The sequence below is a fragment of the Papaver somniferum genome, chromosome 5, assembly GCF_003573695.1.
Source record: "Papaver somniferum cultivar HN1 chromosome 5, ASM357369v1, whole genome shotgun sequence".
NCBI lineage: Eukaryota > Viridiplantae > Streptophyta > Magnoliopsida > Ranunculales > Papaveraceae > Papaver > Papaver somniferum.
The window spans coordinates 138150163-138167546 of NC_039362.1; the positions used below are offsets into that span (position 1 = coordinate 138150163).

Consider the following 17384-nt stretch of genomic DNA (forward strand, 5'->3'; position numbering starts at 1 on the left):
TTTTGCTAGGAATATATTTTGCTAAATCAGTTTCAACTTAAACACTAGCATAATAACCAATTTCCTTCTTCAAAGCAGTTTCATCAACTTTTATTGTTCTACCAACAACTGTATTACCCATTTGTAAAATGATATGCTCTTTCCAATATTCAACACTAAGGCCTGGAGACATTACCCATACAAAGACTGAAGTAGATTTATGATTTTCTGGGTTAAAATTAGGTTCCCAGGCTCTGAGTTTGAGATTTTGTCTTTCAACAACCCAGAGAACCTTCCAGATATAATTTATATCATCAATATTACCGAGCTTAATAATGAAGAATCCTTTTCACAGAGAAATAAGTTGAAGATTACCTTTAAGTGACCATTGTTGTCTCAATGATGCTTCAACAACCTTCATCTTCAACTTAACAAAATTGAATCGTCCAATCAAGCTGTATTTCCATTCATCAAAGCAGTCGTCAATAACTTCATCAGGAATGAACATGGAAGGAATACTTTTATTCCTCCTATTCTCAAATTGTTAAGAAGAATCTTCAAAAAATTTGCTAAAAGATGAAGAAGGTTTTTCCAGATTGGATCTCGAATGAGATCCATTTTCCGACTTATTACACCACTAATCATCAGTTTAACTGAAAAATCACCTGAGACTAAGAATCAATCTACACAAAAAACGAAAACAATCGAAGAAAATTTCGCCGAGTTGGGGCCCAGTTATCGCCGATTTTCAAAGCTCAACTCAGTTCTTAATAAGCGAGTAATTGTTGTTTTTAATCTTGAGTTGGTCAAATCACCTGAGATTAAGAATCAATCTACACAAAAAACGAAAACAATCGAAGAAAATTTCGCCGAGTTGGGGCCCAGTTATGGTCGATTTACAAAGCTCAACTCAGTTCTTAATAAGCGAGTAATTGTTGTTTTTAATTTTGAGTTGGTCCTAGACACTCATATTCTTTGGAGATTGTGAAGGCTATTTGAAGTATATGTTCCTTTATCCAGGTAATATATTTGTGAGAAGAATGGTTTTGCGTGTATAAGAGATAAATTGACTATACACGAAAAAGCTAACACGAAGCTTTCATAGCTCAGTTGGTTAGAGCACCCGTTTAGTAAGCGGGAGGTCTTGAGTTCAACTCTCAATGAAAGCAGCCAGCTTTTTAACATTTTTCATTTTCTTTTTGCTTTCTTAGGTTACGAAGAACAGCTGATCGGTCTGAGTCACTGGGGCTCTCAAAATCTGTATGGTCTACTGGAGCCCGCGGAGTCATGAAGAATCGTAAAAAGTTCACAACTTCTACTTTTTAAGAAGTGAATATCTCAAGTTTTTGGAGTCAAGCCTACTACAACTTCTAGTTTGTAAATTAAAACACGGCAGATCCCTGATAGCTCACATTTTGTTGGTATCACAAAGGACCTTTAAAGAGGTCAATTTCACTGTGGATCTTAACTGAACCGGTTTAGATTATACTAATTGATTTACTTGATACACGTTAACGTTAATGTCAGTAGTTATTATCATCATTTTCTTGGGTGTCTCATAGGAGAAAAAAACTAAGGAAATCATAGGAAGTATATATATGAAAAATACGTCAAAAAGAACATAAAATGAAAAATACGTTTCGGTTAAGGTTTTTGGAAACGAAATCCTTTTTTTGCTTAGCAACATAGTTTGAAAGTACAAAATTTTCTTGGCTTCTAATTTATGGAATTGGTTTCAGGGTTCAAAACATAGATGGTGAATATCAAAACTCATTGACCCATATCTTATTCCAGACTCCAGAGTCCTGACTCATTTTCACGTGTCACCATTCAACTGCTGCTGCTGATGCAAGCAAGTACAACGTGAACAGCCGTGTTAGTTTTTATCACACCTTTTCCCAACCAATCAAAATCAAACACCGCATTACAGATAACACAAAGCTCCACATTTTAATTTCAACACTTCCTGATACATCAAAAATGAAAGGCCGTCATCAAAACTTCTAAGCTACGCCGTCAAACTTACAAGATAAAGGTACATCCCCCTGGACATAAATAAGCATACCAAAGAACCTAGTAATGAAACTTAACTTCGTAACTCACGTGTCCTATATAAGTACAAGAACTGTAGTTGTAAAGATATGGTCCATTCTCGGGAAAGAATCCATTGCAGTGATCTCACATTGAGAAAGTAAGTGACCGGGAGAAAACTCTGTTTTTGTAGCAAACTGAACTCCATTTGAAGAAGAAGAAGAAGAAGAAAAGAGAAGAAAGATTGAGATGGATCCTGTTGTTGTCCAACATGCGGAAATGAGTACTAAAACTAATGGTACTTGTTGTAGTAATAAGAAAGGACCTGGTTATGCAACTCCAATTGAAGCTGTGTCTGGTCCTAAAGAATCTCTGCTCTATGTTACTTGTGTTTACTCAGGTAAACCAACTATTTACTCCAATTGAGGAATCCTTTTTTTTTTTTTTTTTTGAAGTTTGTTTTTGTGGGGTTTGGTTGATTAGTATTAGAACCCTGAAATTTGATTCTGGGGTTTAATTTAATTCAGAGTTGGTTAGATTGTTGCTATTGCTTTCAGAGTTGAAGAATGAGGATTGAATCTCTTTATTTACTAAAGCAATAGTATGCTTAAATCTCAAATTGGGCTTATCAGTAGATTTTACTTGGACTGAGATTGTAGGGCTTTTGAATGTCACTATCTAAATTTGCTGAGGATTCAATAATTGAAAAAATTAGGTAGGTGGATCTGAGGAATCTTTTCTTTTTGTTTTGTTTTTAGAAGATTATAATCAACGACAGTCAAGGTGTGTTTTTTCTTCCCTGATTTTCCTTTGTATTGATTTTGAATAATTTATTGTTCCTGATCTGGATCCAGTACACATCTTCTAATATTTGTTATTGATATTCTTCAAGTACAGTAGTTATTTCTGTTTTAGGATAATTAATTGTGTAAGGATGGATATTATTAACATGTCCTTATTGCGAAGACGAAGCTAGTCCATTAGTTTTCTCTATGTTAATCAGGCCGCTAAATTATTTCAGGTGTAACATACTAACATGCAATACTTATTCCTTGATCTTTTTGTCTTGTTTCCAATTTCAGATGATTTATTTTCTAATATATCCTATTTCCATCTCATAATATATCTATAAGTTTATACAACTAAATCATTTTTTAATCTCCTGCAATAGTCTAACAGCGAAGCATGAAGCTGAACAAGTTTTATCTGATTCTCAGAAGTAAAATGTATGAAGACTAATGCTCGTATTGTTGTTGCTGTGTATCTTTGCAGGAACAGGAATAGAGAAGCCCGATTACTTGGCTACAATAGATGTTGATCCAAGCTCGCCAAGCTATTCGAAAGTGATCCATAGGATGCCTGTTCCTCATGTGGGTGACGAATTGCATCATTCTGGGTGGAATTCATGTAGCTCTTGCCATGGAGATCCATCCGCCAGCCGCCGTTTCCTCATTTTACCGTCACTGTTGTAAGATTTGTTATCTTCTTATATTGCACTACCTCTCTTTCTTAGAAAACTAATTTCTTGCAGTAAGCAGAGAATTTGATATTTTCTGTGCGACTGCGGCAATTTTAAGCAATAAGTATATCAAACGATTCTCAAAACTTATCCAACTTGAATAAGTTTGCCAAAAGCATTATCTAATTCCAGCAGAAAATCACGATTTAGGCACACGCATTCAAAGTTGATAAACTATTTTTTTCTTCTATTAGGTCTGGTCGTATATATGTGGTTGACACAAAGGATCCAAAGGCTCCTAGTGTGCACAAGGTTGTTCAGTCAGAAGAAATTGTCCAAAAGACTGGATTAGCATATCCACATACTTCTCACTGCCTTGCCTCTGGTGATATCATGGTCTCATGCCTTGGAGATAAAGATGGAAATGCTGAGGGAAATGGGTTTCTTCTTCTTGATTCAGAATTCAACGTTAAGGGAAGGTTAGTATTCTTCTTGTAGTTTGAGAAACTGAACTGTATTAGAGCCAAAAGGAATTTCCATTTTTGTGCTCGCATTGTATCTGTTGTATTTGTTGGTGAACTCGAGCTTTGTGTTCTGTTCAATTTCTTCACGTTTTCTTATTGTGAGACCTCCACATTTAACTTCAATGCCGCTTTTCCGACTCTGCTCAGGTGGGAAAAACCAGGACACAGTCCTCTTTTTGGTTATGACTACTGGTACCAACCACGACATAATACCATGATCAGTACATCTTGGGGAGCTCCATTGGCTTTCACAAAGGGCTTTAACCCTCAGCACGTATCTGATGGTCTGTATGGAAGACACATATACGTCTACAGCTGGCCTGGAGGTGAACTTAAACAAACACTGGATCTTGGCAACACAGGGCTGATTCCCTTAGAGGTATGCTTTGGAGAGCTGGGATCTGTTTGACCCCTACTACTGGTTAATTACTTTAACAAAACCGCACTATCCTACCATCATATAGATTCAAATGCTAAGGTTTACTGTCGATCACTTGAGGCCTCCCACCAGAACAATACTAAGTGTCACTGTTTCTTTTGCCCTACTTTTTGGAACTTCGTGCCTTGTGTTAATTCCTTATTTTATATATCATCTTTCCTGTAAAGGTGCCTTAAGTGTATTTATGCTCATGACAGATTAGGTTCCTTCATGAACCTTCAAAAGATACAGGGTATGTTGGGTGTGCATTATCTAGCAACATGGTGAGGTTTTTTAAGGATCCCAATGATTCCTGGAGCCATGAGGTGTGTATATAGTCATGTTCTATTTCCTGTTAGCAAGAAACTTGCAGCAAATTCAATGATATCCCTGACACCGACCTCTATTATGTAGGTTTCCATCTCAGTGAAACCATTGAAGGTGAAAAACTGGATTCTTGCTGAAATGCCAGGACTTATCACTGATTTTCTTATCTCTCTCGATGATCGTTACATGTACTTTGTTAATTGGCTTCATGGAGATGTTAGGCAATATAACATTGAGGACCCCAAGAATCCTGTTTTAAAAGGACAACTTTGGGTTGGTACACTGCTTAAAAAGGGAAGCCAGGTTGTGGCAGAAGATGAAAATGGGAACGACTGGCAGTGTGATGTTCCTGAGGTTCAGGTATGTCTACATTAATATAACCTTTCTCTTTCCATATATTTAGGCTCTGATTTGCTGCAAACAAGCCAAGTATCTATGTAAGGAATCAATCACCATTTGGCATAGGACACGTGCATACTCGTAGTCATCGTTTTCTTCACAATGTTTTGTCATGCTCCATAATGTGTGTTTTTAGTGCCATTGCATTCCTAAAGGTGCACTAATTTTCAGGGTAAGCAACTGAGGGGAGGCCCTCAAATGATCCAGTTAAGTTTAGATGGAAAACGGCTTTATGTGACAAATTCTCTCTTCAGCAGTTGGGACAAACAATTTTATCCAGAGCTCATGCAGAAAGGTTCTCACATGCTACAAATCGATGTTGACACTGAGAAAGGAGGTTTAGCGATAAACCCCAACTTTTTTGTCGATTTTGAATCTGAACCTGAAGGTCCTTCACTGGCTCATGAAATGCGGTATCCTGGTGGTGATTGCACTTCGGACATTTGGGTCTAAACCATGAACTTCTCATATCAAAAAATAAATGAGGTCAACTTTGTCAATTGTCAGAATAAGCAGCCCCACAAGATTTATTTAAATTTGTAGCTCTGTATCATCAAGTTACATGTTCTGTTGGCAAGTGAAATACTGTATCCTGGATACTTGTTATGAATAAAATTGATCTGAATCTTTGCTCCACCCTCTTGGATTTTCTGGTTACGGTTCTCGTTAACATCAATTCATTCAGCAATTGCATCAGAGTCGAGCCAACGGCTTGACAAACCAACAAATGTCTCAGACTACCAAATCAAGAAGAACAATCAGCTGCTGCAACATTGCACTCCTTGGGTCGACTCTCCCAAAAGTATTACTGTATATAAATCTAAGGTAAAGTAATTTAACAAAACAAAATACCAGTAACTACATAAACTATGAATTTTGCATATAAAATTGAGCTCTACTTGGGTTGACTCTCCCAAAACTTATTCTCCCACATCTCTACTTGTTTGATAGAATCAGTTTTCTGTCTAAAGAAATATTGAAGATAAAGAGCATCAAATGGAGGAGGCATTGTACATGGACCAATCTCACTAGCATGCTCTACCATAGATTCCACCATAAATTGTTTCTGTAATCCTTCTGAAGGGCATAGCATTGTCTCAGAGCAGAACTCCACAGCGTTGAGGGGTATAACTGGTTTGTATCGCAGTAGTTTGGCATATTCGTTTAAATGATGATACAAATAGTCATAAATATAATCCATCTTTAGTTGTTCTTGAATGAAGTTACTCGCCGTTTTACCAATCTCTTTAACCTGTACAGTAAACAAAATTAGGTGCTACAATCCTTACGAAACAAAATGGAAAATGCTTTTTATTGGAATATGCATGGTGCAAGAAGTGAAGCCACCCAGGTGATGGTGCAGAAAAAAGAATTACCTTTTCTGTATGGTTTTTGCCCCATTCAACAGCAAACTTAATTGACCTGCACTTGTCGCCATACTTGATCGGCCAGTAATGTTTCATAGGTAAAAGACTTCGTGTATAGAAATCATGATACTTGGGCTTTATCAGTAAAGTTAAAGAGTCACAAGCTAGAATGTATTTTTCACTAACAGACCAAGCAGATCCTTCGACATAAATCTTATACCTGTTAAACGGTCATCAGTTAGTTTCATAAGCCATGCCAAGAAAAATTGTGTCCACTGGAAGATATAAGCTGACCTGTGAGTGCATTGATTTGCCACATTTGATTCACCGAAACCTTTTTGAGTTTCTTTATCCCAATCCTACACATTTAATTGTCAAATCTAAATACTGCAATGAACATTGAGTATACTAAGCCTTGTTAAAGTAAAACGACAAAGACAAGTCGATTATAGTATGAAAGCGTTACCTGCGCATATAGACGGGCATTCCAATCCTGCTTTTCAGACACATTGCAAAGCATGAGGTCTTTCCTAAGACCAGCAACATTTGGATTTCCTTTCCAGTAGGCATATGGGTCTCTATCCTGCCATCTTGTTCTCATATTTCCTTCTTTTAGTTCTTCTAATAATGTATCCCATGGTTTAATGTTAGTCTCAGGCCTGTAAAGTAAGCAATTTTTAAACGGCCAGACAAAATGGATTAAACGGCCTGACAAAATGGAAATTCATGCATGATCTAAAAATGAATGTGGGGGATAAGTTTTACGTCCGGGATCTTTCACCGGTCGCTGAAAGAAAGAAATGCAACTGTGATATACAAGATGTCCTACTGGAAATTTGAATGAGCAATTACTCACTTACCAACCCCAGAAGGACCAATCTGGAAGTACGAGATCCATAAAGCCGGGATGGTTGCAGTAACGAAAAATCGGTGGCGGGGCAGTCGCATTGGGACCTTGATAGTCATTAGATTTGATTACAGGTCTATCATGGGAATCAAACATCAAATCCAGGTCAGGCAACTGGTTTGGGTACTTCCTTAACAATTGCAGAATACCCCAGAGTGAAAATATGTCCCTGGAATTGGTACCTAAATCCTTTTTATATGTCTCCACGAACACTTTTCCATCAACAATCACTAATCTGAAACCTGCTCTACTCTTTGCGCTTCTCACGACCTCCTCCGTGATTCCGGTGTTCCTCCATGGTTGTAAATCTTCATGAATCCAACGGAAGTACTCAGGGCAAACTTCCGTCGACGATGATGAAATAGTACTATCTTCATTACCTGGAGAGTTTGATGGGCAGGAGTATGTCTGGTTTACTAACACGCAGCTGAGTGAAGCTTCACGTCTGTTCGGGATCTTTCCTCTTGGAATTTTGACAGTATTTTTGGAGTTTGGAGTTCCTCCGATCCTGTTTGAAAGTAGTATATTCTACAAAATATAAGCAGAAATGAAACATTGATATATTATACTTCTGTTCTTCAACCATTTTGAAATGTGCAATCTCTCTGGAAATACTTACACTGTCAATGCAATCAGAATACATGTAAGCACCGACGAAGAGGACTACGATGAACGCTGCAATAGCAGTTTTTCCAGATGCATAGCCGAAAAATTCTGATGTCATCTCCGACACATGCAATTATGTACAGTAGATCCGGCAAAAAGATTTACCCCAAGGCTGTTGCTTGATGTTTATACATCCTTCGATTAAGATATTTGTTATAACTTCTAATTGATTGTTCTTGCGAGTTCCAAAGTTTATTACTTTCAAAGTACATCTAATTAGTAGTAAAAATTAATGATCCCGATAGTCTAGCCTTACTGCAGGCAGTTAACGTCATAAAGAGGTACATTAGATATTAATTAAAGTCCTCTGTGTTGACATTTGGATGGCCTTTGCTAATTTCAGTATCCCCATGTGACAAACTTTAGCCGCCTTGCATAACTTCCGGAAGGAAGCATATCGCTGCTCACAAGTCTCACAACCTCCAAGGTTAACTACTACTATGATGCAGCAGTTTCCGCGCTTCCTTTGCTACTTTCTGACGCCTTTGAATGGGTTATAAATTTCAAAGGTGAATGAAAATTGGAGTTCCCAATAACAACAAATTTTTTTTTTTTTGATAAATTTAAGTACCACATGACAGACACGAACACGATTAATCGAGTGGAAACCTCGTATCCCCAGATTATCAATTTTACTAGGACGGTCCTTTTAGTATCGAATACTCAACCTATTTGTGCACTTGAAGTGGGATATGCACGAAGATGGTACATCCCATGGTGGTGGTAGTGGGTAGGTGCAGAGCCGAGATTTCTTGGTTGGTTAGTGTCCCCAGAGTAGATATCCACACCATACTTGACATTTTTAAGAATTTTAAACTATACTATTATGGGTGGTGTGTAAGGTGAAAAGCCACAGTTCCAGAATGAATGCTAAAAACTGAAAAAGGTATATTGCAACGAAACAAAAGTACAAAACAGAAGAGGAACCGAAAACAGACAGACACATAATAATAGTTTAGTTTGAAGCATGCAGTAAAATAGAATTTGTTAACCAGCCTGAAAATTTATCGATTTTGCTTCATTTACATGGGAAGCTCTCTTTGCCTGTTAGAGCACTGCTCGGTCGAACTCGTAAGTTTTGTTATCTTAACCTTGTTGTCAAATTTAGTTGCATAAAACTATATGTTGATTTCTAGTCTACGTATTAGTCATGTATCAGACTAAGATTAGAAGTGTGTAGTATAGTTGAGTATCAAATATCACTGAATCACTTATTAATCAGATCGGATTGGTTCAAGTCTAATGCTCGTGGTGCGTTACTGTGAATCTTTGCAGGAACTGGAATAGAGAAGCCTGATTACTTGGCTACAATAGATATTGCAATACAACCCTTTCTTAGCAAACTAATATTCTTTTTATCGCTTCTTTCTTGTGGTAAGACTGAATGTTTGAGTTATTTTCCTTTACTGCTGCAATTTTAGGCATACATATCAAATGATTTGTCCAACTTGAATAAGTATGCCAAAAGCATCAGTCTTTCCTTTTCTTGATCATGCACTTGGTTAGATAGGTTATAATATAATTCCATTAGACGATCAAGATTTAGGCACAAGTATTCTCATCTATTTGATGAGTTTTCTATGACTGAAAATGGTGCGGTAGTAAATCATCTTCATTATGTTGATGACACCATATTCTTTATGGATAACAAGAAAGAAGAGCTCATTAACCTTGTTTGAGGGTGAAAACGGTTTCTGCTGGTTTTGGTAAATTCGTGTGTGTGGATGAGAAACGAGTCTAGACCCTAAACAATGTACTGCACGGGAGTACTTTTGATTCGAGAGATCAATCTATATAACCCTGACCTAAACCAAGAAATGTCCGTTCCAGGCTTGCTTCGGTCACAAAGTGAAGGAGAAGGGTTGGTCTTAGGAAGGGAAGCGAAGAAAGTGTTGAGACCAGAATAGTTGATTCTGAAGGTGTGGTTGTTTACGACTTGTATCAGAAAGTAGAACTGGCTAGCTGAATGAAAAGCTATCAGGTGATTTCTGGATACTGTGTTGCTCTCCTGACCAAAACTTGTTCTTTGGTGGGCTAGGATTTGGCGTCGTGGCCAAAGTTAGGGCTTGACGGGGTGGCCAAGGCTAGGATTTGGCGTCGTGGCCAAAGTTAGGGCTTAGCGGCGTGGCCAAGGATAGGATTTGGCGACGTGGTCAAAGTTAGGGATTGGCGGCGTGGCAAGGCTAGGATTTGGCGCCGTGGCCAAAGTTAGGGCTTGGCGGTGTGGCCAAGGCTAAATTGGCTCGTGGCATGTTGTGGAATATGACCAAAATTAGGGTTTCATCTAATGCTACTGAAGCAAAAGTCTTGTTTTGATCATGAAATCCTAATTGGAGTCCGTTATGGCATTGGCCACGAATAGAAAGTGGATTAGCACGTAGTGGCGTCATTTTTGGCACATTGGCATGTTACTGCGGCAGAGTGGCATGTTGTCATGTTACTGCGGCAGGGTGGCATGTTGGCATGCCAATGTTGTTGTGGCAGAGCGCGTTTGGGTTGCCAGTTAGTATGGTGGCGCGGAAGGGTGTGTTTGGCCTTTAATATATAGTGGCGAGTTTAGAGCGACTTGATTGGTCAAGAAAAGGGGTCGTCCAAACATAAGGCGCGGCTACACCTCTAGTGCTCGTGGAGCATTTTAAAGTGACATGATTGGTCGGTAGGAAGGAGAGGGGCCGGCCAAGCATGGGCGTGACCACACTTCTGGTGTGAGTGTGGCGGTTTTAGAGCAACCTGATTGGTCGATGGGAAGTGGGGCCGGCAAGTAAGGGCCCAGCCACAACTTATGTGCGCGTGACTAGTTTGAGGCAACCTGATTGGTCGAGGGAAATAGGGCCGGTTTAGGATGGGGCGTGGCCAATGGAAAGTGGCGCCAGTTGGCCTAAGGCATGGCCACGCCTCCTTTTGCTGCCGCGACTCCCTGTTTTCTGATTCTGGGCAAGATTTTGCACCTACTAATCCATGGCGGATTAATTACCTAGTTTTCCTAGGCTTACTTTCGACAAGCAAGGACTGGTATACTGCGCAAGGCGTAAAAGAAATTGATTGAATTCTATGTGTTGACACAGAGTTCTTTAAGTTCATTGCCAGAGAGCAGCATGCTTTATGATTGAATACTTTATGCAAAGACCTTATCCTTGATATTTGGAAATGCGTTCTACTCTGCTGCGAGTGAACACAAATTGTCATGACATATCAACATTAAGGGTTCAGCCGAGGAACATAGAATAGAAAGCATTCAAAGAAACTTATATTAAGTGAATATAGGCAAGGCGCCGAAATTTACAGAACATCTGGGATGGTTGCTACATGCGCCAGTATGGACAAATTTCATGTAAGTATATTGAACGGCTCAATAAGTATGCCAGTGGAGAGGTTGACACTCATGACTCTGTTTTCTTAAAGAGTGACGTCACATCAGATGCAGGGTTTTACAGTTTTAACCCTAAGCTAAAAACCACCATCAACAAACCTATTTTCAACTCTAAAGTGTTTTGAGTATATTGAAGGCCTTCAGGAGATTACTTCAAAAACAAGAATCACTGCCATTGGAGACATTTCGGAAATCAACGAGTGGGCTGAAGAGTTAGGTTGTAGAACTGACACTTTACCATCACGTATCTGGGAATGCCTCTTGGTGCAAAAGTTTCTTCCAAAGCAATCTGGGATCCAATATTAGAAAGATTTGATGCTCATATGTCTATTTGGAGTCAGATCTCTCTGACCAAAGGTGGTAAGATGACTTTGCTTAAATGCATTTTTACTTCTCTCCCCATGTACTACTTCTCTTTATTTAAAGCTCCTATATCTGTTATCAATGCTTTGGAAAGGAACCTGATTATTTTTTTTTATAAAAGCATCACAGTGGTAGTGGTGGGAGTTGCTCACATCTAGTTAACTGGAACCAAGTTAATGCTACTAAAGAGAGAGGGGGACTTGGTGTGCTTAATATGAGAAAGATGAATCAAGCGTTATTGACCAAGTGGTGCTGAGATTTGGTGTTGAATAGTCTCAGTTATGGTATACGCTGAATTATTACAGAGAAATATTATCATACTGGATTCCGGGTACTGTTAAAACACGTCATGGCGTATCATGTTGGAGAACTATAAATGAAACTAGATCTCTAATATCTTAAAGTTTTATTCTCACATTACATTCTGGTACATCGATATCGTTTTGGCATGATATCTGGATGAGAAGCTGTAGTTTTGCTACTTCTTTTACTTCTTTATATAAACTGGATAGGTTACAGTTTGCAAGTGTTTCTGATCACATTAGTGAAGAAGGGTCTTGGAAGCTTGATTTTAAGAAAATTTTATCTAACTTGGAGGTAAACTCTTTGTCTGCACTGTTAAATATCATTGGTTCGTCACCTCCAGCAAGAGACACATCATCTAATACTAGGAGATGGTCAACTCACTCCTCGAGAATTTTTTCAGTCAAATCTTTATACTCCAAGCTCATTGCGGATGTAGGTATTCCATATTTTCCTTACAAATTCTCATGGCAGTCAGGTGTACCTCCCAAAACAAATTTCCTCCCTTGGTGTGTTGTGCATGGTAAGTTAAACACGTTGGATATGATGCAACATAAAGGAATGAACTTATACAGTTCTTGTATTCTCTGTGGTAACAGTCCAGAATCGCAAGATCATATTCTCATGCACTGCAAGGTAGCTTGTAAGATTTAGACAAACATTACGCCAAACTCAAAATGGGCATGGGTGTTTCCAGAGATTATGATCTTTTTGGCGTATACATGGCCTAACTCTCCTTTTTCTGGCAAACTGATATGGGACATTGCGGATGTGATTTGGGTGTTATGGAGGGAAAGAAATTGCAGAATTTTCGAAGCCAAATGCAGTTTCAAAATAGATGTGGAATTATGCATTGAAGCAAAAACTCTTATGCATTGAAGAAAAACTCTTATTCTTACTTGGACAACGGCTATGGAAAACATGATACACATTAATTTTTACTATAATGTAAACAACTGGGACTTAGAACGTGTTTGTTTGCAGCTGACTCGGCGTCTGGGTCTGAGTCAACCCCTGACTCGTGCCAAGTCAGCAGTCAGACCGTTTGTTTTCTATTTTCAGTCAGATCTGACTCAACCTCTCTGACTCAGACCTAACCCCTGCCTCATGGGACCAAACCACTTACTCATATTTTTGAGTCAATTAAGTCAGATCTGACTCAAAACAAACATATTGAGTCAGATATGACTCAAGTCAGATGATTTCAGTCAGATCCAGACTACTCAGATGAGTCAGGAGTAAACAAACATGGTGTTAGCCTTTTGTTAGTGTCTCCAGCTTCTCCTTTTGATTTTCGTTTGGTCTATATTCTGTAGACTTTGTACATTCTTCTTTCTATTAATAAATTTCTCTCTTCCTATCAAAAAAAAGATTTAGGCACAGATAGTAAGTCACGTTCACTACAACTGAACAACTATTTTTCTCTCATATTAGGTCTAGTTGTATATATGTGGTTGACACAAAGGATCCGAAGGCTCCTCGTTTGCACAAGGTTGTTTAGTCAGAAGAAATTATTGGAAAGACTGATTAGCGTATTCTCACTGCCCTGTGTTAGAGTTAGAAAATGTGTCTTGTATTTATTTCTTACACTAGATTTACACCAAGTGTTTATGTCGTCAAGTATGAATAGCATGTTGTAGTATGAGTCTTGTATTGAAACTCTTTATCAGTAATACACAATGTATAAATCTTTCATGGTATCAGAGCTAGGCCCATATGTGAGTGGTATAAATTCCATTTGTATACGATCCACATGTTAAGAGGCTTAAATCGCCCTTATACGTGAAGGGGAGTGTTAGTCTCACATCGTCTAAAACCTCTAGCCTCTATACGCATATAACTCTATGGGCCTCTCTCCGCGTATTGTCAAATTGGTTTTGAATAGAAAGCCCAAAAGTTTTTCATGGTATCAGCGCGCGAACAAACCTTTTTGCACTAACGAGTTGTTTCTTCCTTCGATCCTTCGTCTTCCGCTCACAATCACCACCACCACTGTTACCGACCTAATCTTCTGCTCCTTATTTCACTAACAAATCTCATTATCCTTTCCTTTCTTCAAACCCAAACTTCGAAAATTTTCAATTCATATATCCAAATCACTTATAATTTCTTCAAATCTGTATTTCAATAGCGACCTCTTCTACGACTCTGATCAAATTTGTTCTACCTTTTTGAGCTCTTTCCAAGTTTCAACTCCAATCAACAACAATCTTTGTTTCAATTGCTGATATTTTATCAATTCTGGAAAACCAGATGTAACACTTGCATATTATTTCTCACCGCACAAATTCACAATTACATCCTTCAAATCACTTCTGTTTGCATTGGTGATACGATTTCATGAATTTACAGTGGAGATCTGGTTGGTTTTGGAGATGGCATTTAATCCAATTTCTTCAATCTTCAGCAAAGCACTCTTATCTTCGACATCGACTCTTCTCGATCCACAGGGATTGCAGTTCCTTTGCTGATTTCAAAAGTATTACTGAATTTTTGGGTGCAATTATCGAACGAGTTGTTGAATCGGTTATGGTGAGGTACGCATTGCTTGAGTTCCGTTATTCATTTGTGATTTCTGCTCAGCCTAGAGAACTTGAATTTCTAATGCCAATTGATAAATCAATTGAATCTTGTTTCATTCTCGATTCACAAACTTCTGTTTTCTATTCTTCACATTCATCTCATGCTAGATCTAGTGGTTCCAAGAATAAATGTGGTTATAATTTTGGTAGCAGTAAGATGATGGGTATTACAACTAATCGTCATCTATTTCGATTTTTTCTTTAAGTGACTGCTTGTTCATGTGTTGCTGGTTTCTTTTGCAAAATCTCTTTGCTGGTATACACATCCCAATTGCAGATGCTCAGATTTGGCTTCAGTGTTTGGTTTCTTCACATGCCTACAGGATGAATCATTTACCTTTCTTATTATTTCTTCTCAACCACAACTGCTATAATCGCCACTTCAAATTGTAGTATACATCATAACTCTTGTGTCTGTTATCCAATACAGAACATCAAAATCCTTGTGTCTGTAACCAACACCGAACATTAAAACCCTTGTGTCTGTTAACCAACACAGAACAACTTAAACCTTTGAAGAGAATTTCAACTTTTTCATACCTATTACCACTATATCTTTTCCACATCTCATCCAATACAACACTTTTCTCATTGTTTTCTACAACTTCAACTACTTCATCAAAACCCTCTGATCTCTGCTCATCTTACTCGAGTGGCCTTGTTTCACAAAACAAATCTTGTTTTTCAGAAGGTTTCTATTGCAAGCTGGATAATACTCTTTGGTGTTATTGATCCACCATGTGATGCAGTTCTGTCAAGCTAATGTACTGTGTGGAGTCCTTCGCTTGAGGGGGAAGTGTTTGTTGCTCTTTCTTTGTAATGCAGATCTATACCTTTCGTGTAATTGCTCCAAGCACCTCCATCAGGGATAACATTATTTATCGTGTTTGATAAGCTTTAGGCTTGAGGTTTCCTGTTTGTTTCAAGACTAGACCTTGAAGATCCTTGAAATGTCATAATTCCAAGTTGTTTCTCCATGCTAAACAGCAACACTAATCTCAGTACAGTCAGAACTGCTATCAGACTTGGTTATTCTGTATTTTCCTCTTTAGTTTATAGTACTTGTTTTTTTTTCTTTCATATTATGTCTTTCTTTTGTGTGCCAAGCTGATGTCCAGTCCTGTAATCAAGCTTGAGGGGGAGTGTTAGAGTTAGAAAATGTGTCTTGTCTTTATTTCTTACACTGGATTTACACTTAGTGTTTATGTCGTCAAGTATAAATAGCACGCTGCAGTACGAGTCTTGTATTGGAACTCTTTACCAGTAATACACAACGTAGAAATCTTTCACCTTGCATCTGGTGATATCATGGTATCGTGCCTTGGAGATAAAGATGGAAATGCAGAAGGAAATGGGTTTCTTCTTCTCGATTCAGAATTCAATGTTGAGGGAAGGTTAGCATTCTTGAAAATTCAGAAACTGAATGATATTAGAGCCAAATGGGTTCATATTCTTGCATCCATATTATGTTTGTTGTATTTTTGTATGAACTCGACTATTTTGTTCAAGTTCTTCACGTCTTATGACTGCTAGACTCCCACATTTAACTTCGTTCCCACTTTTCTGATTCACTCAGGTGAGAAAAACCAGGACACAGTACAGCCCTCTTTTTGGCTACGACTACTGCACACCATAACACCATCATCAGTACATCTTGGGGAGCTCCATTGGCTTTCACAAAGGGCTTCAACCCTCAGAACGTATCTGATGGTCTTTATGGAAGACACATATATGTTTACAGCTGGCCTGGAGGTGAACTTAAACAAACACTTGATCTTGGCAATACAGGGCTGATTCCCTTAGAGGTATGCTTTGAAGAATCCAATCTTGTAAAGTTGATTATGTTCAATCATTTCACTCCTCCCACCAAAACAAAATTGGCTTTCATTTACCCACTTGCTGGAACTTCTTTCCTTTTGTATTCCTTGTATTTGATATCATCTTGCCTGTAAAGGTGCCTGAAGTGAATTTTTTGCTCATGACAGATTAGGTTCCTTCATGAACCTTCAAGAGATACAGGGTATGTTGGGTGTGCGCTCTCTAGCAACATGGTGAGATTTTTTGAGAATCCTGACGATTCATGGAGCCATTAGGTGCGTATATAGTCTTATCTTATATTTCATGTTAGCAAGAAACTCGTAGGAAATTCAGTGATATCCCTGAGGTCGACCTCTATCATGCAGGTTTCCATCTCAGTGAAACCATTGAAAGTCAAAAACTGGATTCTTCCTGAAATGCCAGGACTTATCACTGATTTTCTCATCTCTCTTGATGATGGTTACATGTACTTTGTTAATTGGCTTCATGGAGATGAAAATGGGAACGACTGGCAGTGTGATGTTCCTGAGGTCCAGCCAGGTATGTCTATAATAATAAAACCTATTTCATTACATATATTTATATAGACTCTGATTTTGCTGCAAGTAACCCAAGTGACTATGTAAGTAATGAATCACCATTTGGAACAGGACGCATGCATACTCGGATTCATCGTTTCCTTTACAATGTTTTGCTAGGCATACTGTTGGCAAGTGAAATATTGTATCCTGGATACTTGTTATGAATACAATTGATCTAAATCTTTGCTTTAGATTAGAAGCTCTCTTTGATTTTCTGGTTACCGGTTCTCGCAGACATCAATTTGTTTAGCAGCATATGCAAGACAATGGCTTAAGAATTTTGACAAACC

The 17384-nt window shown here is 38.3% G+C and overlaps 2 protein-coding genes, 1 long non-coding RNA gene and 1 other non-coding gene across 7 annotated transcripts; 3 read left to right on the forward strand and 1 right to left on the reverse strand.

The window, feature by feature from the left end:
- The first annotated feature begins 1074 nt into the window (after positions 1-1074).
- On the forward strand, positions 1075-1148 carry TRNAT-AGU. The gene has a single exon. It is a non-coding gene; the product is annotated as a tRNA-Thr (tRNA).
- A 911-nt stretch (positions 1149-2059) lies between these two features.
- LOC113282876 (selenium-binding protein 1-like) lies at positions 2060-5773 on the forward strand. Of its 2 annotated transcripts, none has more exons than XM_026531980.1 (7): positions 2060-2410; positions 3283-3478; positions 3724-3948; positions 4141-4372; positions 4630-4737; positions 4826-5098; positions 5309-5773. In XM_026531980.1, exons 1-7 carry the CDS (start codon positions 2260-2262, stop codon positions 5588-5590), a joined length of 1467 nt encoding a protein of 488 aa, XP_026387765.1. In that variant the 5' UTR covers positions 2060-2259; the 3' UTR covers positions 5591-5773. The 2 variants fall into 2 exon arrangements, with proteins under 2 accessions (XP_026387765.1, XP_026387766.1); XM_026531981.1 differs by lacking the exon at positions 2060-2410 and adding an exon at positions 2832-3031.
- Positions 5774-5931: 158 nt separating this feature from the next.
- On the reverse strand, positions 5932-8172 carry LOC113282875 (O-glucosyltransferase rumi-like). The gene is made up of 6 exons (XM_026531979.1): positions 8031-8172; positions 7365-7939; positions 6971-7163; positions 6799-6863; positions 6514-6724; positions 5932-6389 (listed from the first exon to the last, which is right to left on the reverse strand). The coding sequence occupies exons 1-6, from the start codon at positions 8133-8135 to the stop codon at positions 6033-6035; spliced, it is 1506 nt and encodes a 501-aa protein (XP_026387764.1). The 5' UTR covers positions 8136-8172; the 3' UTR covers positions 5932-6032.
- A 5900-nt stretch (positions 8173-14072) lies between these two features.
- Positions 14073-17384, forward strand: LOC113282878. 3 transcript variants are annotated; one of them, XR_003327224.1, is made up of 6 exons: positions 14073-14650; positions 14973-16089; positions 16272-16500; positions 16681-16788; positions 16879-17053; positions 17164-17282. It is a non-coding gene; the product is annotated as an uncharacterized LOC113282878 (long non-coding RNA). The 3 variants fall into 3 exon arrangements; XR_003327223.1 differs by lacking the exon at positions 17164-17282 and adding an exon at positions 17329-17384 and having other exon boundaries at positions 14073-16089; XR_003327222.1 differs by having other exon boundaries at positions 14073-16089.

Bases quoted from the DNA above. Each gene is read 5' to 3' on its own strand.
- LOC113282876 (XM_026531980.1), top strand. From the start codon at position 2,260: ATGGATCCTGTTGTTGTCCAACATGCGGAAATGAGTACTAAAACTAAT. The intron at 2,411-3,282 runs GTAAACCAACTA...GTATCTTTGCAG, and splicing joins TGTTACTTGTGTTTACTCAG to GAACAGGAATAGAGAAGCCC. The intron at 3,949-4,140 runs GTTAGTATTCTT...GACTCTGCTCAG, and splicing joins GAATTCAACGTTAAGGGAAG to GTGGGAAAAACCAGGACACA.
- LOC113282875 (XM_026531979.1), bottom strand. From the start codon at position 8,135: ATGACATCAGAATTTTTCGGCTATGCATCTGGAAAAACTGCTATTGCA. The intron at 6,864-6,970 runs GTAACGCTTTCA...TTAAATGTGTAG, and splicing joins ATGCCCGTCTATATGCGCAG to GATTGGGATAAAGAAACTCA. The intron at 6,390-6,513 runs GTAATTCTTTTT...TTTACTGTACAG, and splicing joins GCAAAAACCATACAGAAAAG to GTTAAAGAGATTGGTAAAAC.